The sequence below is a fragment of the Mercenaria mercenaria genome, unplaced genomic scaffold (assembly GCF_021730395.1).
Source record: "Mercenaria mercenaria strain notata unplaced genomic scaffold, MADL_Memer_1 contig_3536, whole genome shotgun sequence".
Lineage (NCBI taxonomy): Eukaryota > Metazoa > Mollusca > Bivalvia > Venerida > Veneridae > Mercenaria > Mercenaria mercenaria.
This window is the reverse complement of record NW_026461684.1, coordinates 31,644-53,681: the sequence shown is the minus strand read 5'-3', so window position 1 is coordinate 53,681 and position 22,038 is coordinate 31,644. Positions and strand designations below refer to the sequence as shown.

At 33.1% G+C, this 22,038-nt stretch overlaps 1 protein-coding gene across 1 annotated transcript; it reads left to right on the top strand.

Moving 5' to 3' along the window:
- The first annotated feature begins 825 nt into the window (after positions 1 to 825).
- Positions 826 to 21,713, top strand: LOC128553153 (MAM and LDL-receptor class A domain-containing protein 1-like). The gene is made up of 6 exons (XM_053534273.1): positions 826 to 1,044; positions 3,884 to 3,971; positions 7,068 to 7,208; positions 8,578 to 8,837; positions 19,733 to 19,820; positions 21,592 to 21,713. The coding sequence occupies exons 1-6, from the start codon at positions 826 to 828 to the stop codon at positions 21,711 to 21,713; spliced, it is 918 nt and encodes a 305-aa protein (XP_053390248.1).
- The last annotated feature ends 325 nt before the right edge of the window (positions 21,714 to 22,038 follow it).

The following is a 22,038-nucleotide window of genomic DNA, read 5'->3' as shown; positions in this document are numbered from 1 at the left end:
GAATGTGCTGAATGTCTGCCACTAGTTTCAGTGTAAAATGACAACGCATAGCATCTCTAGCCTTTCACTTCTTATGAGATAGTCCTTCTCTTTCGTGCCAGACTGGGATTTCAGGTATTTTTAACGGTGCTGAAAAAAGCTACTAATGAAGTTGGCAAGAAATATACTATAGTGACATGTGACTTGATTGTAGAAAAGAAAGCATATTCATTAGTTCTGCAGTTTAGAGATGAGCTTGGTGACATAAATTTTTAGAATGGGAGTGTTTCACTTAATCTGCTTTATATCTTTGACTCTAGAAAAATTGACCAAGGGCAATGGTCTTGCAGTACTTGTAATAGAATCAGGGACTTATGCTAGTGGTTTATTTGATAAAGTATTACCAGTAGACGCTACAACCGTGCCCTAAATGTACACACAACTGTAATGGAAGCTCTTGAGCGGCTGCGTCTATGTAGGCTTAAAGAGACAGAACCCCGCAAGGAAAGCATTTCAGAAAATACATCGCTAAATATTACAGAAACGGTCTGAAAGTCCATCACTGTCCATGCAAAAACAATGTTGTTTGCAATAATAACTATCCAGACTTAACAGACAACACCAGTTCAATTCATAAATCAACAAGGGTGACAGTGGCAAAACTGGTCAATTTAGGTTAATGAATGTAGACATAATTCACATGATAATTTTGCTCATTAAAGCTACAAAGATTAATGCTCTTGATTTACATATAGAATATCATATCTGTACAAACTTTGCTCTTTGTTCTTCGCATTTGACCTCAATAAGTATGCCCAATTCGTTCCTGTTTACCATTTGACATTGATGAATATAGATCCAGCTGTAGAAGAGCTACTTCGAAGTAATGAGTTTAGTGTATTGAAGTCATCGGTACTGGCATCAAGAAATGCTGTAGATATAGCTACTAGTATAGTGCAGACAATGAACAGACATGCAAAGTCTGAGAGTGGCATGATTGGTTTCAGTAGAAACTATGCTGCATACTTCTGCTTGTGCTTGACCTGTCATTACAGAGCCAGATATGTTAGTTTAAACTTATTTGTTTTTGCTCGATTGTGACGAAAGGTTCAAAGTTGAAGCAACACTTAAGAATGCAGACATAGAGAAGTACTAGTAGAGGATGAATTATGCGCCCTGTGTGGCTGCATTTGAACTATGTAAAGCGCCTTTGAACGTGAAATTGATCACGAAAAGGGCGCTATATAAATCTGGTATAAAACAAAGAGAAGACCTGTTTGAACACAAAGAAATGTAACCTGCTCAGATAAGCAGAAGTGAAGACGTAATCAAGGTTATGATGGCATAGAATCTTTCACAAACCCATTCCAGGCTGATGAAAACATCAAAGGTGAACTTTATTGTGTATTGTCTGGTATGTCTGTGAAAGCAGAAGTCTTTCATGACCTCAGATCAACTGAAATAGGTAAAAAGACAATGGATGGATTAATCAAAAGACGATTGATAGAAAAATCAGTTCCTTTCCTTTATCTCATATAGAGAACCAAACTTAAAACTTTTGCTACAGCTGAAGTAACCAATTCTCATAACTAAATACCAGAGAAAAGAGCAAAACGTAACGTGCATGAACAGTTTGTAGGTTTGGCTGTTCAGCACGACATAGATCTAGAATTGACACTTTCGCTTCCTCTAGGACCTGTCTCCTGGCTGTTAAAGCTACTGCAGATGAAATGCCAGTGCAAAAAGATAAGTTAAAACTACATCACTATGTAGAGACGACTAACCAGCAGTCCGAAAAAGATAACCTTGTTTTGGTGATTGGTAGTAACGCCCTGCAGCAAACCTGATAGTAACCATCTCTGCATGCAAAATTTCAAGACGTAACCGAAACTGTGTTCAGTCAACTTCCAAAGACAGATTGTGTTGATTTTGTTAGTCATCAGTCGAACAAATCTGTTAGGAACGAAAAACAAAATACCACTTAACTGGCAAGAATTCATATCGAATATTGAAAACAAATTACAGTTTTTACAATGTAATTTTCGAACAATGAAAGAGGAATTTCTGTAAGTCCGAACAATGAAAGAGGAATTTCTGTAAGTCTGAGTTGAAGGAAAGACAATTGTATTTTGTCAATGGCGAAAAATGTTATTTACTCACAATGAAGATGGGAACAAAGTACCTTAGGTACCGCTGTACTCTACACAGGAAGAAGCAGACACAAATATAATATTCACTACATAGACGTCAGTACTATACTAGCACTACACAAAAGGTGACAATCAAAGTTAAATTCCTAGATACAGACGTGTTTGTGTTACTGGTGCTATCTTAAAAAATAATCCCATTTAACAAGGGAACAGGCAACAAGAGATACACTTTTAAATGCTCACAACATCTATAATAGACAAGGCGAAAATATTTGCTCTCAAATTTGCCTGCAATACACTGTCTGAATGGTTAACATGATCAGTGCTTTTGTTCGCACAGAGAAATAACACCGTTAAAATTAGCAGAAACAAAGGAGTTTGTTTTTTTTCAACATTAGCAGAAGTAGGTCATACACATCATCTTTTACGACAATGAAAATGGTATTTCTATACATCAGAGTTAAAGGAAAGACAACTGTATTTTGTCAGTTGTGAAAAGTGTTATTTACTCACAAATAAAAATGGGAACAAAGTACCTTAGGTACCACTGTTCACTACACAGGAAGAATCAGACACAAGAATAAAATTCACTGCATAGACATCAGTACTATATTAGCACTACACAAAAGGCGACAATCAAAGTTAGATGTATTAATTAAATCAGCCCAATGATACAAAGGTTTGCGAAGGATGGGCTTAAAGATAATAAAGTTGTTGACTCTTACTATGCATAAATTAGCAAAACAACACGTTTTTGTGCCTTATACTTCTAAGAAGGTTTTGCTATCTTAATCTAAACGCTAGCAATTCTTTTGCCAGTGTTGGTCTGTTTTAAGTTCAAAGTCAAACTGTCTTAGGGAGAAATAATGGTGATTTGGTGGTCAATTTTAGTGCAAAGCAGAAAGTCACTAAAGTGCTTTTTTTTCTATTAAACATGGTAAATATTGTAATTGCCCATGCCTGGAAAATGTTGGTTAGTTAGTTTTTGTAAAAAATGTGCAAGAGCTATAGAACAAAATCGTTCTATTTGATATTGCGTGCTTGATAAACTTTACAGTATGCTCTTGATTTTGAAACGTCATACTGGTATTTTATATTTAATGGGCTTTTTAGGAGACAAAATATTAACACTAAGAGCACGTGCACTATAACCTGTTTGAAACGCATGGCTGTTAAAATCTGTTGAAATATTAATCAGAATTATAAGCATATCCTTTTGAAGCAAAGAACGTAGCCAAACAAAACAATAGTTGATTTAGTCTGTTCATGACAAGTAAAGAATTATGCTTCTACCTCAAAACAAAAACAAAAGGTAGAAGTTATCACCAAACATGTATAACCATATACGTATGCATTCAGTGCCTGTTTTGAAGACAGAACAGCGAGATAAATGTTTTAAAGGCCTGAGGAAACAGCAAGGAAGAAAAAATATCAAACAGATCAGCCACAGAGCGATTTAATACGAACGCAATAAAAAGGAAAGCGCTGCGTGCAACTGTCAAAGGACTAAACACAAACCATGCTATGTGTCTCTAGTTATCAAGCTTCTAGAGGATATGTAGTCGCCACTTATTATATAGAAACCAATTTAATTTTATCGTTCTGTAGTCTGTCAGAATATCACTTATTTGGCACCCTTAATTATGTTGCCTAACATCAGACTTTTACTATGATTATGGTACTTAATTCTGTTAGGTCTTTTCAGCTTAAATTGAATGCTTTCATTATAACAATATTGCTTATTTTATTCGCAGATTGCGTTTGAAGGTGTAAGAGGTGATGGCTTCAAAGGTGATATTGCTGTTGATGATATTTCAATAATACCTACACTGTGTACTTTAGGTAAATTGATTTGCTGGTATATAGTTAGCGAAGTTTGGATTTGTTTTCCACTTGTTAATACATAAGGTACATGCATTAAGTTTTTCACTGTAAGAATGAAAATAAAAATCATTCATTTATCGTATCTTATTTTACATTTCACAAATGTTTACAGCCGTGGTACATAAATAAGATATATCCCAGTAATACCTAAAATAAATTGCAAACCAGAATAATTTTCTAAAATGTTAAAACCACAGTGACAAAAAGTTAAAATTTATTATCCCAACTGTAATGACACAACGCAAAGGTATTTATCTTTAAATACAAAATCAAAGCGAATGTTAATATGGTTTTTTTGATGACCTAAAATAAACTAAATATTTAACTTTACATCCTGTATAATGTGTAATGTGTAAATATATTACAAACGATACGTATGTAACATATCGATATTATTTATAAGTTAAACGATTAACGGTATTTGTTTCCTTTTTATTCTTTAATTATATAATTCATTTTGCAAAGTATATATGTTTGTTGTACTATTAAAACATTCCCAATGGCATAAAGTATTATGTGATCCTTATATAGGCTTCACAAACATTCTGTATTGTGATGTTTAAAAACTCATTTTATCGGCATTATCATTCCTTTTCTAAGAGACAGATACTATACTAAACTTACGTATTGGAACCGGTAGATGGATTTCCGGTACCAATCATTTGAATGTTTTAGAACGTCTTATGGAGCAGTATCTTGAGAGTAATACATAGCAAATATAGCCAATGTATTTGAATCTACACAGCTTAAGAGTATGAAACAACAATTTTAAAAGAAATTTCACTGATTGTGACATTGACGATTTATGTTTGATTATACAACAAAACAACGTTCATAATTTAACGGTTTAGACATTATATAATATAGACATTTTGTACACATTTACAACTTGGCTCATTCTGCAAAGTGTGTAACATTTAATATTCGCAAAATAATTATAACCAGATATTTATCACAATTCTCAATTCGTGATCAAATTCAGTATAGTATTGCTAAAATATGATATTTACTTCTATGTTTTACAGAATAAACCATTTAACATTTACTGTTTCTCGATGTTAAGTGATCACTAGCACTGTTTTACAGTGTATGCAATTTATTTCTGAGTATTGCAGGAAACTGTTAGTTAGTGCAGCACGTCCACGCTCTTAGACGTGTGAATTATATTCATCAATAAAGTCTGAGAAATAGTCACGCAGCTGTAGAAGTCTTTTTGTTGGAAAAATTATTAACTAGTACAATGCTCTCTCTCTCTACATTTTTATTCATTACAAATGGTGTATATGTTTGATACTCGCATGGAAAGATTTCGAGTCAAATTCATTTTGCCACGAGCAGTGTGTCTCTATCAAGAAACCCTCCCAAACCGCGTACAGTCTAGCCCAAGCTTTAATCTATTTGCTGAGCGGCTTGCTCTTGTTTTCTATTTTAAAGCAATATTTTTTTTGTTTAACTAGGATAAGGATTAACGACTATTTATTTATTTCATATTGCATCTTCTAACATCTTTCTTACATTTAACAACTACCAGCCGATCGTTTTATCTCCATGTAGAAATAAAAAACTTAATGTTTGACAGTCCTTAAATAACGAAATATCATAATTTTCTTTTGCTATCTTAATTGTATACACAAATGTTTATCTTGTATTAAGATAACACAAGGCTGGTGTATAAAGGCAGTAGATTGATTTCCATTTCGTTGTATATATCCATATTCGTAAACTTCAAGTTCCGTATGCATTGGTATGTTGTTGTTGTGACATTTATTTGAATCTGAAGAGATTCAATTTGTTAGAATTTAACGAAGATTTTTAAGGACGCTCGCTACAGTTTCGTATTTTTTCTCAATAATAGATTTTAATGAAATGTTTTGTATTAAAAGATCATGTTATGATGTATTGAAAAATGAAATAAAAATACTAGGTCACCAGCTTTGTTTCAATTTCATTTTCCCCTAGATATTGTGCTATTTTCAACATTTTTCAAAATTTCTATACTACTAAAATATATTTCAGTAAAGTACAATAATTAGCATAAATTTGATATCTAAGCATTTTTATAACGGAAAACAATAAACCTATTTGAAACATGTTCAGAGAAATTAAGAGAAAATGGTTTTGTAAAGAAAGGAATACTTGTTCAGCAGACCCTCGGGCTATTTTTGCATATTTTTGTCAATTGGTAAGTTGTTACTTACTTCTGCTATTTTATCGAGTTTCACATAATAGAATTTAATCAAACTCTGCACATACTATTGGTTATGTCTACCTAATCTAAAACAAAAGGAAAATTGATAGGTCACCATATTAGATTTCGCTTAAATCAAATTACAACGAGGTGGGTTGTGAAGGGCATTTATACAACACAGGTTGGTACGAATTACTCTTTCAGTGTTTGAGCAAATGACTTAGAGATACATTGTATATCAAATTATCAAACGGCAGATTTCTTAATAAGCGGATTTTAAGGTGTTTCTGAAGCATTTTGATGTCATAGAACAATGAAAGTTTCCGCCTTTCTCCGAACAAAATCTATAGTTTACGAATACGGATGTATGGTATGGGCACGGTACGGGATCAGAAACAGCTGTTACTCAATGCAGAGTTGGAGCGCCAGTATAAATTACAGACTCCAGTATATGTCGGATTGAAGCAATTTGAACTAAAAGTACTTTAAATGTATATATTTTGTAACCATGGTGATACTTACCCTAACTTCTAGTCAGTATATTATACATTTTATACATTAAATGCATGCGAACATACAATAATTTGCGAATTTTTCCGTACGCGACATTAGATAATCACTTCTGGGCATGCACAGAAGACCGCTCCAACTCTGCAATGAGCTACAACGATTAGAAACACAACCAAATTGGCACGGTATTGGGGTAAATATCGACCCGTCTGGAAAAACTGCATCGAGCGCCTTTGAAAGGACCAGTTCGCAACAGATATTTTATTATCATGTTTTGATTTAGAGCTTTATTTGATATTACTCGATAAGAAGTTATATCTATGCAGCTATAGTTATTTTTCATTTTTATCTAAAAGACTTGGTTTCCCTTGACTGCAATTTTGAAGATGGACTTTGTAACTGGCAACAGGAGAACTCAGACGATTTTGACTGGCTACGAGAATCCGGTGATACTCCGTCATCTGATACTGGGCCAAGTTCTGACCATACAACTGGAGGTAAGTCAACAGTTATTGTCATTGAAATACGAACATTTCTATGACATATAATTATAATTTTAATGTATTGTTTGATGGATATTCTTTCTTGCAACCTTGTCCTCTAATTATTGACCAACTGTCTACATGATGCCAATTACTATAAAGTTTTAAGGTGTTAATGAGAAGTAGATTCTTGCTTTTCTTTTCAAGGATTAACTATTTTGACATTTAAGCGATTAACCATTATAAGGGCTTATATACTTTTATTTGAACACGTTCATTGAGATATTGTAAAGAAAGACTTAGCTGGGTAGAAAATATCAAGATTGAACTGATTGAACTGTAATAAAAACAGGCAAATTTTTAGAATGCATATGATTTATCTTTATATAAACATGTAGTTTATTGATAAAAAGAGCATCAGTTTTATTTAAAACTGCTGACCCATTTAATTAAAGGCGTACGCTAGAATTCCCTGTATATGAGATGGGCGAAAATTTTCCCAATAACAGAATTTCTTTAAACTTTGGATATTGAAGGACAATCATCTAAGAAACAAAACAATGCAATAAAAATCATAGGTCACCGGATTCGAAAAAGAGTTATCTGCCCTTGAAAACGTCATTTTTGGGGGAAATGCCGTTTTCAAGGGCAGATTACTCTTTTTCGAATCCGGTGACCTATGATTTTTATTGCATTTTTTTTTGTTTCTTAGATGATTGTCCTTCAATATCCAAAGTTCGAAGAAATTCTGTTATTGGGAAAATTTCCGCACCAAATTCTAGCATACGTCCTTAACGATTGTTTTTCAGTAAAAGAACAAGCCTATGTTTTATATAGTATGAGAACAAGCGTCTGTTTGATAACTGCGTTTATTTAAATATTGTTGTATTAATATGTGCATATTTAGATATTAGTGACTATGTGACTAGAAGATATGCTGCAAAGCTCATGTTTATATAAGGTTCATAAAACATTTTGTACTCTGTTGCAACTAATTAAAATTTCATCATAGTATTCACAATTTGTCTTAAAAGTTTGCAGTGTATTTTCATTTTATTGTAGTATATTGAAATTGTCTGCATATCTTTAAACTGATAATTACTTTTTCTAGAGATAAATGATTCATTTATTCTAGCATGTGTTTCATTTAAAATGGATATTCAGGTAATTCTTTGCCGAAATATATCCAGCATTTAAGTATAATATTTTACTCAAACAATAAAAGGAAACAGAAAGAGATTGTTTCATTAAATAAAAAATTTCTATCGTAATATGACATATGTGAAGTCGAGATAACATATGGCAAATTGCTTAGTTGAATATTTGATGACCAGCTAAAAATAGAATGAAGTATTAGAGTAATTGAAATTTACATTTTTGTTAGATGATGGTCACTACATCTACATAAAGGCAACTGATCAAGATAAAGAAGATAAAGCAGTGATAAGCAGTCCGGTGCAAAATTCGGGTCCTTTTTGTCTGACATTCTGGTACAATATGTACGGCACTGATATAGGTGCCCTCAACGTGTATATGATATTAAATGGTGGTAACAAATCTCTCCTGTTTGCAAAAAGTAAAAACCATGGCCACAGTGTTTGGAGGAAAGCAGTAATAAGTAATAACGCTACGGATACATATCGGGTATGTGATTTACATTTTAAGTACGTGTATGTATATATCAGACATTTGAAAGGATAAGTTTGTTCGTGTTTGACACTTTCAAAGAATATCGACCTGTCATTTTCTTTTGTTGGCTTGTTTTCTTGCTTTATGTCCGTCTTACCGGGGTAGCCGATTTGGTTTCAAGTTAATGACTGTATGATGAGTTTTGAAAATTACTATCAAACTTGGCATTATATTGCTTTATTGCTTCTGGTTGTAAAATCTCGTATTGCTTTTGTCGTTTGTGGTCAAATGGCAATGCTACATAAACAAGGAGACTAAAACAGTCTCCGATCAAAACTGTTTTTGAGAGATAATGATTTCACTTATCTGTCAGAGTTATACTTAGCAAGTCAAGAGTCAAATTTATTTTGACATTTAGGACGCTTTGGTCAATGGCTGAAAAACGTCAAAGGATATCTGTTTGAAACAGATCCATGATGGTTTCCGATTACTTACTACCGTAGCTAGATTTAGACGTTTTCCGATTGTCATTAAACTATCATAAACGATTTCCGATCACATATAACTTGAGACTGCAAAATGTTAAACAATTATAATCATATCATATCCGTCAGGTAACCAAGCGGTAATAGCTCTTCGTGTTGATATGAAATAAAATGTAAAACGTGATCCATTTCATTCATAACCGATATTTCATCAAGTCCCTAATCGAATTATTTTCATTCAGTAAACTGACGTACTGGTTTTCATGCCTAAACGTCACAATGTCAATTCACTCTCCCACAGTCTAAAGCTATATATTGTTTATAAAACTGACATTTTTAAAGAGCTATCAAATATAGCTAGACTCATCTCAAACAAGTCCTTACCTCATTTTGAAGAGTTTTGATAAAACTTATATAGAACGAAGAAAAAATAAGAGTCCTATGTCTTCTAAGAGAGATTTCTCTTGTCACATTTGCTTACAGTAAAATCAAATCTAAATCACCCTGCTGCGACCTGAAACATTACCCAAACTAAAATTGAGTTTCAATTTACCAAATACCACCTCCTCTCCAATTTTTCCACCAAAATACCAGAATGCTCTACGTTAATGCAGTTCTGCACGTTTGATAAACTGAAAGTGATGCTTAACATCATTTATCCGGAAAACTTAGAATAAAGCCTTGGTTCCGCGTACGGAAATGAATATCATGTCATGAATTTATTGCAACAGGTTAGTGAACTCATTATATCGTCAACGTTACTATCTTTCTTTAGTTTATGTATGAAATTAAAACATCTAACACGTTAATATTTCGGACAATGTATTCGAATTAATTTCGAATGCGTGGATCTATTTAATCGCCGGGTAGTAACTTAATTACAAGCACACGGATCCGTACATTTCATTTCACTATATTATAGACTGTATGTTTATTTACGACTGTGAGAAGTTTCATTAAAATCTACATCGTAGAAGCAATTCTGTTCGCAAAAGTGTTATCATGATTGTTATTTTCCCATAGGCTTTTATTATGAAATTTTGTGAGAGGTTGATTTTTTTTTTCAAATCAGTCTAGCAAAACATCAAGCACATGACCTTTCTAAATACCCCAGTCACACATACGGCGCAGATAGCTACGTCTAACCACGGATAGAAACATAGTAATCCGTATCGATCCGTACTTTAGCCGTACCTTAAAGTAGTAATCCGTATCAATCCGTACCAATCCTTACGATTCAGGTACGGATCGATATGGATTACTACGTTTCTATCCGTGGCTAGACGTAGTTATCCGCGCCGTATGTGTGACTGTGGTAAAAGGGTGAATTTCTACATGTATTCCGAAGTTTTGAAAAAATCGGGTTAAATCAAATTCAAAACTCGAACGTGCAGAACTGCAATAACTACACTCTAGCGATTGTTATTTCAAATAGATAACTACTGCATTATTGCGCATACATATTTGTAATTTTAGTGCAATTATACAGCTGTATACCATCTGTAAAGAAAACAATCCGCGTTATGAAAATAAAATGGATTTAAACAGTAAATTGGATATAAAGAGACAATAATCACATCTCTTGCAATACAGAAGTCCCCTACCAGTATGAGGCTTTGTTAGTGTTCGTCCCTTGTTGTTGTTGGCAATAGTGTTAATAATAATAATAATAATAATACTTCACGGCAATCAGAAGCTAAGAAACAAAAACTATTTTAAATTCTTACTTAACTTTCAACGTTGACCATGTACACAACGCATTGTCACATCATGGGTAAGAAATTGGGTTCAGTACTAAGCTGATCCATTGATGCATCTAGAAGTTACGGAACGAAAACAATTTTACTTGACTTTCAATAGTGATTTTGACTTTTTACCTTTGACCGACAGTCAACATGGGTCCTGTGCACAAAACATAGACTAATCATTGGGAACGTTTCTGTGCAGTAATTGAAAATCCTTCAGGGCAATAAACAGTTATGGGGCAGAAATAAACTTTATTTGACATTAAACGGTGATATTGACCTTGCACTGACAAGCATAAAACATGTGCTGACATAATTTCTCATCATAGGGGAAATTTGTGTGCGTGCGAAACTTCGATAATCCAGCAATGCTTATAAAAGTTATTACCTTCAATAGTAATCTTGGCATACAGTCATAAGTGATATACTTATATTTCCATATTGCCCCTTATTTACATACTAAATTTTATTAAATTAATTTGAATCTTATTGAGTTATTGCAGGATTCATCTCTGCTGACGGACAGAGGAACGGACGGATAAGAAGACGGACGGACGGAGGGCATTTCACTAGTTTAGGACTGAAGTGACGAAACAGAAAAAAAGCTCTAAATAGTTGCTTTTACTGGTGTTATGTTATTTTTTCTATTGTCACTGTGAGAGAAAATAGACATAGTCTATTACAAATGGCACTATGTATCTACCAATGTATCGCACTCTGTACTTGCCTAAGTTAGAAACACCTTCATCGTGAAAAAGTTGGTTTCTTCCTGAAACTGTTTGTTTGAAAGACAAAAATGTAAAGTGCAACATTTTACACCATTAATTTGTTCTACAAACTTTGAATTTGGTAGGTTATCCCATCACTGCAATAGTGACCTAAATTCAACGTCGTGATGTTCAGTGTTTTCTTTTTAAGTAAACATCTGGCAGAAGATACTGAACTCGGTATCGGAATATGTTTTATTTTTTGTTTTTTTTTTTTGTAGAATTATTAATTTCCACATAAGCCGATTCTTTCGTGCATGAGGGTATTACAAACTTTATCACCACATATTCTAATTCTGTTCTGGTGAATGTCTGATGGCTTAGGTTACGACTGAACATAGGCCTAAATTGTACACTTTTAAAAAGAGTTTGGATCACTTTCTGATACATTCCTATTATCTATAACGAAACATTTAATATGTAGAGCCCACTTCTACCCGCCCCTCTTATGATAGATTGAAAGAGTCAGAGTCCATTAAAATCATTTAATAAAGGCATTAGTATGCAAAAACACCATATACTTATTATGTAATATAAATGTCCCTCTGCTTTCTGCAAAATATGTGCATGCATGAGAGTAACGACCCTTGAATTAGTCAAATTATAGAACAATTGGACAACGCTTTTAATGGTCCATCTTTTATTTGGGTTTTGAATAGCTTTATTTCTGCTAATATTTCGGAAACGATGTTATAAGTAGTAAAAGAAGTGTTCATGGGTTGTGACACCCTAATATATGCTCCATCGAAGGAGGGATATAATGTTGTGAAGATGTCGGTTAGTCTGTTGTCCGTTGGTCGGTAAATAGGCCAGTTGTTTTTGTATGATAACTCAAGAACGCTTATGCCTAGGATCATGAAATATGATAGAGCGTTTGGCCATAAACATCAAATGATCTCTATTGATTTTGAAATTAGTAGGTCAAGAGTCAGGGTCACAGAAACCCGGAACAGTTAAACGGTTTCCAGACGATAACTTGAGAACACTTGAGTCTAGGATCACAAAACTTAAAAAAGAAATTAACTTTTTTCCAGGAAATCACTCCTGTAGATTTTGAGAGTAGTAGGTCAAAGGTCAATGTGACAGTGAACCGGAGAAGTAAGACGATTTCCGGACGATAACGTGAAAACTCTTGGGCCTAGGATCAAATTTGAAAGTGTCGTAGATCATAATTAACAGATGACCCTGTTGATTTTGAGATCTGTAGATCAAAAGTCAAGGTCACAGTTCCACCGCTTTCGGGTGTTAGCTTTAGAACACTTGAGCCTAGGATCACAAACGTCGGCTGCAAATAGGAATGATGTCGGCCCGACGTCGGCAGAGGATATCGGGCCAGCATCATAATGACATCATTCCGACATTGGCAAACGATATTTGGCCAACATCAAAATGATATCGGCCCGATATTGGCAGATCATATCGTTGTCGCGGAATAGTGTGGCACGCAGTGCTTCACCAAAGCTTTTTTTTCAAATATACACTTTATAAATTCTCACCGTAATTTACTTGAGAACAGATGTGTCTCGCATTATGTGTATGATGGTTATTTGATTTTATTGATATAATATTTTTTCACAACTATATACTACATGTTTTATACAGTTACGTAAGTGTTCTGTATATTCTTAACACTATTAAAATTGTTCAATTAGAATTTTAAACATATTTATATTTTCATTCTTTTTGTAAATATAAATATTTCTACGGCGGCATTCTACATAAAATAGAAATTCATCTTAATTATAACCTCCCTTCATTACATATAAAATGTTGATAGATACCGTCTACAAATTTTGTTTGGAACCTAGTTTTGATTAATTCTAGCATATATCATTTTTGGTAACTTTTTCACGCCTATCAATAATATTTTGAAAAAATATAGCTATATTAGAGAATCCAGTATCGGTCCGATGTCAATCCGACTTACGAAATAATTACACTGACAGATGTCGATCTACCGATTTCAATATTTTGCGGCATTTCAACGGTCCGATCTCGGCGATATAATGATCATTTTGTGTCGATTCGCCGTAAAGCTTAAGGTATTAGAGCACTAATAGTAATGTTTACAAAATGGCCTTTGCTTGATATATTCTGAAAGGTAACCATGTTTTGCACTATTTTGCAATTTTTAAACAACTTTCACCGTGGCGTTTTTTATAAATTGTGTATAACTTATGGTATCTCCTCAAGCTCAAGTACAGACAAATTTCAAAGTGATAGCCACTATCCAAAACGTTTGCAGGGAACTCATTTTACCATTAATTTCAATAAAAGAAACATCAAACTATTGGTAAATAATTATAAAACACAAAATAAAAATGTCAATATCATTTTTTCTATGGTGCCTCAAGTAAACGGATTTAATGAGACAGAATTCATACTTCAACATTGAAAAAATAAGGTCGAATGCTGTGTTTCTGTTTTGAATTTTGCTTACTCCATTTAAAAATAACCTTAGGACAGACGTAAAACCTACCCAAATTTCTTCCACAATATATAAGCTAAGAGTGAAAGCAAAATAGAGAACTTTCACCGCGTGTAACTTGATATTTTTGAAGACGTGTAGCTCTACCCCTTCTGTTTAAGTAGTAAATTCACTTTGAACACCAAGAAATCGCTTATAAGATTCATCTTTTTCCATTTTTGTACAAGAAATCAATAATAAGTCTTGAAAGAAGTAAAATCTTACTAGAAAAGAAGGAAAATAAGGGGGAAAAAATTGGTCCCAGTAGGGCTTGAACCTACGCACCCCTAACAATTGTTGTCAAAGTAGGTTTATGGTAGGAATTGAATACTCTTCAAAAAGGAGGTTCGCTATTAGTGATCTAATACCTTAACTCACTCACTCACAACGGCCCCACGTCGACCCTACATCGGCACATTTTGCCGACATTCCGACATTATACCTATATCGGGCATATATAGTCATGCTGGCTGGGTATAGACTATTCTTTGGTTTAAGACCACATTTGATACGGAGGTCACTTTTTACTGGTAAATGACCCATTTTATTGATTTGTAGTCAGTACGTCAAACGTCCAGTGTACAGTGACCAAATAATTTCTTTTCCTTTTGCACTTACTGAATGCATCTAGCGGGACATTCCTGTTCTACGAGCCTTTGTTTTTTTCATAATTCTGCTTGTCCGTCTGTATACCTGTCAATGTCTTACCACATTCATCAGCTTCTTGCCTTCATTGCATTTTTTCAGTTTTGTTTAAATTTGCGTATGTATCATTTCATTTGACGTACAGAAATATCAGACAGTTTTTGTTCAGCTTCAAGAACAAATTTAAACCTTCAGACCAAGATCAGGTGTGAATAAATGCCAATAAATTATATAGACATAATTATCAGTCATAAACTTGTCTTCATTTTAACAGCTTTAAGATTTTTCCTTAATGTAAGGTTATCATTTGCAGGACTTAATGATATTATTACACGTGACGTTTTAAATTCAAGGTAATCAGGAGTCAAAGGATAAATAATCTTGTAGTATCCGAAAGTATAAAATGTCTTGTTGTAAAAGAGGATGCAAAAACCTTTTTTTCGGCAACGCCGTCTAAATTCGTTTTCCTTACCTATGCCACGTGACTTCAGTTTGCAAATCAAACTACTTGATAACGCATTATAGATAATTTATCAAAATGGAAGATTTATGCAACACTCTGCCTGATTGCACGAGAGTGTCAATTTCTTTCACTCTGTTGATTGTGCTTCGCTGACTGAAATGTAGACAAAGCTTTTATCCTAAACGACGCTGTTCACAGTTTTAAAGCTAACTTTGGCTCAGTATATTTAGCAAGAATATTGATATATCTCAAAATGATAAGTAAGTTTAATAAATATGATAAATACCAACATATATCAAATTAAAGAAAGAGCTGAATACGGTCTGCGTATCACATGAATAAGGGTGTGATAAGAGTCTTTCATGTAGAGAAGTGCTTTTTAAAAGATTTTCCTTGTTACAATTGTCGTCTGTATATGAAAAGGTTTCTTGCTTTTGTGACTTATTCAGATTGCATATTAAAATGAGTATTGTTTGCTTTGATATATTTGTTATAAACTGTTTTATTATATATGAATATTTTTCTTTAGTATGGTATGCAAATATTGAACTCAGTTGAAATCTGTTTTATTATATATATGCTATATAATGACTGAATCTCATTACATTGAAATGAAGGTACGCTGCATCCATTTATCTATGTGATATGACTACGGTCAAACTTTGCTTATGAAACAGAAATATTGAAATAATTACAATTGTATGTTTTGCTTGACCTTCACTTTTTTATAGGTGTGACGTTATTGTCTAAAGATTCATGAATAGCGAATATGCATTTGTTAAAGCGGGATCAGTTGGCCTATTTTAGAAATAAATAAAAATAATAAATAAAAAAATCCTTTAATTGATTTTTTCTCATGTATTCTAATCAAACTTGATTTGTAGCATCTTTATTAGGCCCGCAGCCAACTTTGTTCAGCTGGGACATTTAACCCCTTTTAGGGGCTGCTAGAGCTAAAACTAGAAATGCATTTATGCAGCGTCTCATGAACAGCTTGGTGGATCTTTGTCATACTTGGTCTGGAGCATCATTATAAGGTCCTCTTCCAAATTTATTTATATAGGAGCTTGGGCCCTATTAGGGACCACTATAGCTAAAAGTAGATATGCCTTTCTTCGCATTAACCACCAAAATGTAATGGATTTTTATCAAACTCGATGTGTAACAATATCATAAGGGCTCCTGTTATTTTTTTACATATGGGGATAGGGACCAATTTAGCTAAAAATATAAACACGTTTAATGACCTCTTCTCATGAACCGCTTCATGAATCTTCATCAAACTACTGCTGTAATTATTCGTCTAAGGATAACCGAAACAAAATTGCAACCCTACGAAACCTTTGCGAAAAATTAAAAGAGAATCATTTAAATTGTTAAAGTGCGGTGTTTAGTTTTGCAATTTGAAAAATGTTAGATGAAAGATGAATGTTAGATGAAAAATTCATAAACTTCTTTCCTTATTACAATTCGCCGACCATCATTTTTAAAGATATTTCTTGTATCGATCTACATGCGTACAATACAATGGCGATGGTTCGAATTGTGATTTTACGGTAGCCGTGGTAATCCAATTTTGTTGTTTCCAGTAAAAGGTCGTGTCACTTATTTTGAAAAAAATATATGACATATTAGATACTTTTATATCAAATAATTTCTATATCAAGTTTCTTCATATTCTATAAACTTTGTAGATGGACACAATGTCTATATCAGGTATCTTCATATTCTATTAACTTTGTAGATGAACATAATGTTAGTGTAGAATAAAGGTCAATGTCATCTGAAAAGGTTTACATTTTGATATTTGACAAGTATTTAACCAATTATTTTTTTTTAAGAGTATGTCGTTACGTGGCTTTAAATCATCCACAAACATTCTATTTACAATAAAATGTCAGTACATTTTATTTCTGGCATGGAAATGATTTTTATTGGGCTGGAAATTAACACAACATACTGACAGGTATGTAATACTAGTATTATGATATAACACGCAAGAACCGTAAATAACAAAGTGCAAAAACTTTCGGCTTAGAGCCAACACCAAGATTGTAATTGTGCTCGTTTGGTTATTATGCTTCAAAAATCACTAAGTAACTTATATTTATTGAATATATAGAGGATATTTGTTTGTTTTGAGTGAAAATGGAATATATCTCACTGAGAAGTGATAAAGTTTTAAATATTTTGAGAAAACTTTCTCACTTCGAGGTGAGATATATTCCATATTCACGAAAACAAATAAATTTTCTTTTTATTTTATGCCTAGTTACATTGAGATCTGCATTTTGCAACTATTTTAATATCAGCGCGGGAAACAGACGCACGTAAACAGACATGACGTCAGACGTGCTGTGACGTTATAAAGATGCATACAACATAAAGTTCCATTTTATTTTATTTTTTGCTGCATAACGTTATGAAATTCTCTTTAGGTAACATAATTTGAATCGAGAAATAAACTATAAAGAACAAAGTGCGACTACAATTTTCATCCTGTTTTAAGTTAATAATTTGAAAATCATACACAATGTAATGAGGGGGTGGAGCTATATCTCTCACAGTATGACAATATAGATTTCATATTTTCACAGTATGAGTGATGAAATATGAAAATATTTAACTGATAGAATACAGTATTTCATTAGTTAGCACAAAAAAAAATGTTTCATGCTTTACGTCGATCAAGTATAAATCTTTGAAATAATGGTCAAACAATTTATGAACAATTCACTTAGTATTAATTTTCATTTAAGATATATCATGTTTAAATGAAAATATATAGCTAGCAGCTAGAGCTATACTTATCGAAGATAGCAACGTTCCAAGAAAGTGGCGGCCTCCCCGGAAAGAAATCTTGAACCAGTATTGATGTGTAAATGATTTACATGTAGACATGACTACAAAGACAAAATAAACAGTTGAAACAACAATGACAAAATCGGGGTGTAGTACAAGAGGAAAAATCACTTGAGAGTTTACTCCCGATGTTGTGGAAAAATGTTCCTCTTAGTCGCTACCATTTTTGAGTAATCCGACATGTGAATTCCTCAAACATGCCGGGAGCAATCGTTTAGGTGCCTGTCGCTAAACCTGGAGTTCGCGGACTAAAGATCAGTTTTAAAAAGCTTCAAAATTTCGTCCAAATTGAGCTAATATAAATTCATTCCCTCACACAATAGTTATACTTGTTGGCATTTCAGACCATACCCCTGACATTTGTATCAGTTAAATCAACCCCATGATACAATGGTTCGTGAAAGATGGGTTTGAAAATAATAAACTTGTTGACTCTTATTAGGTACAAATTTTCAAAACAACACATATCTGTACGTTATACTTCTAAGAAAGTTTTTCTGTCTTAATCTAATTGCTGGCAATTTTTTTTGCAAATGTTTGTCTGATTTAAGTCCATGATCAAACTGTCTTAGGAAGAAATAATGGTGGTTTGATGGTCAAGTTATTGTGCATATATTAGCAGAGTGTTACTTAAGGTACTTTTTTCTATCCAACATGGTAAATGTTATTATTACCCATGTCTTGAAATGTTAGTTAATAAGTTTTCGTAAGAATGTGCAATTGCTATAGACAAGCCGTTCTATGTGGCATTGCGGCCTGGATAAAATTTACAGCCTGCTCTTGATTTTGAAACGCCAAAGTGTTACTTAATGTGCCTTTTAGGAGACAGAAACCTCAACAATAAGAATATGTATACTAAAACTTTTTTGAAATACATGACAGTTAAAATCTGTTGTGATATTTGAAAGAATTTATAAATGTATCCTTGGAAGCAAAGAACGTATCTAACCAAAAGAAGCAACAGCTGACTTGGTTGAATTAGTCTGTCGATGACAAGTCAAGAATTATGTTATACCTTTAAAAACAGTAACAAAAGGCAGAAGCTTACAACAAACATATATAACCATATACGCATATATTCAGTGCCTGTTTAGAAGGCAGAACAAGAGAAATGTTTTAAAGGTCTGAGGAAACAGCAAGGGAGAAAAATGTGAAAACAGATAGAGCACAGAGAGTTTCAATACGAACGCAATAAAAACGGAAAGCGCAGCGTGTAAATGTAAAAGGTCTGAAGACAAACAGTGCTATGGGTCTCTAAGTTATAAAGCTTCCAGAGGACCTGTAATCACCACTTATTACACAGAAAATGGATTTGCAAACATTTAGTTTTATCGTTCTATGGTCTATCAAGATATCACTTATTTGGCATCCTACATTATGTTGCCTAACATCAGACTTTTATTAAGATTATAATACTTTATTCTGTTAGGGCATTTTAGCTTTAATTGAATGCAATGCTACTTATTTTATTTACAGATTGCGTTTGAAGGTGTAAGAGGTGATGATTTCAAAGGTGATATTGCTGTTGATGATATTTCAATTATACCTACACTGTGTTTTTTAGGTAAGGTATATTGCTGGTAATACAGTGGGTAAGTTAGCGAAGTTTAAGTTTAGATTTTTTCCACGTGTTAATACATTAGGTACCTGCATTAAGTATTTTACTGTAAGAATGAAAATAAAAATCATACATAGATCTATTTCATTTAATATTTTTTATATATATTTCGCAGTTGTATACAAATACTTCTAATAAATTGCACACTAGATCAATTTTCTAAGAGAGCTAAAATCACAGTGACCAAAAGTTAGATTTAATCATTCCAACTGTATTGACACAATGTATTTAAATACAAAAGAAATGAATGTTAATGTGACAGTATGACCAGTCAAAAATGTTTTTATAACCTAAAATGAAGCAAATATTTAACTTTACACTCTGTGTGAGGTGAGTGAAGGTGTAAATTTAGTAAACGATATGTATGTAACATATCCATATTCTTTATTCCTAAAATAATTAACGGTATTGTTTTCTTCTCTAATTATATAATTCATTTTGTAAAGTAAATATTTTCAATGTACTATTAAATCATTTCATGTTTAAAGTGTAAATATACTGCAAAAGATACGTATGTGACATATGGATATTATCAATTACGTAAACGATTAACGATATTTGATTCTTTTTTTTTTACTTGATTATATGATTTGTTTAGCAAAAGTAAATAATTATGTTTGCTGTACAATTAAAGCATTTGCAAATTATGCAGACTGTATGTACATAGTATGTTAACAAGAAACAAAGTCCCATAACTTTGCAATTTTTGTTGTTGAAAGAACCTAACATGCCGCATGCCTAACTACTGTTGTTACTGTTCAGTTGTGTGAAGTTTCACTAAATTGTCTCAAGGGGATGAGGAGAGATGGTGCGCACAAAATTGTGTCTACGGACAGACGGACAACCTGAAACCAGTATACCCCTTTTTACAACTTTGTTGTCGAGGGGTACAATAAGGTTTGACAAAAGACTGGCATACAATGAAATAGACCGAAAAATTCCGGCTACAGACGGACGGACCGACAGACGTACAGACCGGAATCCAATATAGCCTACAGATACTAGTATCTGGGGGTATAAGAAGTAAGTGCCAAGTTAAGTTTTAGTGAGTGCAAAATAGGAAGAGAGACATTTAATTTTTCTAATTATGGCAGTGGTATTGCAGATAGCATGGTAAGAGTAACGAGGCGTTTTGCAGACAACAGTTCTCTTGCAGCCTCAAACTCTGATACTGTTTACATGGAAAATGCACTTAATTACGAATTAAATAAAATAACAGAATGGTCCAAACGTTGGTTATAAATGTTTAATGCTAACAAAACAGAAACCTTGTTTGTTTACACTTGGATCTAATTTTCATAACTTGTAAAAGTTACTTTAAGTTCAGATGGATAATGACACGATTATATAAATTATGTACATTCCTCTACCTCCAAATTTAAGGTTCAATGAAAGCATTAAAAATCTAAGATAAACGGAAGATTTAAGTAAACATTACTTATCTTATATAAGAATTGTTCTAGAATACGCATCACTAGTTTTATACGACTGTGCAGATAACAAAAACCATTTTCTTTGAAAAACTGCAGTATTCTAAATGAAATTGGTTGGGTGCCTTGACTGAATGAAGGAACTTTCAAAGCCTTGTAACCTTTGTTAAAGTCAAACACCACACCTTGCCGGACCACAAATTTAATTTGATTCCAGAAACAGTAAATAATATTATTCTAAGACTTCTAAGAAATCGAATGATTATATGTTACATGTATATCTGTAGCTCGTCACAGAAATGATTTTACTAACTTGTTTATTCCATCTGCCACTCCTCTGTGGAATTATTTAGAATCCAATGTTACAGTAACACATTTATCCTCAGTCAATAGTTTAAATCAAAATTAAGCTCCATTAACTTTGTAACCACACATTTTAGACATAGTACTAGAGATCAATCAATTACAAAATGTACCCAAATTATAATCCTACCTTGCATTAACCTTTACACCTGCATGACGAAAATTATAAGGCAGAATGCATTAGACCACGATAATCCGTAAATAGCCAATCGCAAAGCAGACTTGTACCCGTCTATATTTCATATACAACAGTAGCGTTGTATATATATCGCAGGAAACTTGGGCAAAAAAACGCGTGAATTTCATGTCAATTTACCATCTAACAATACAGGCGAACGCCGGAGTTAAATTACCTTGCAATATTCTCACCA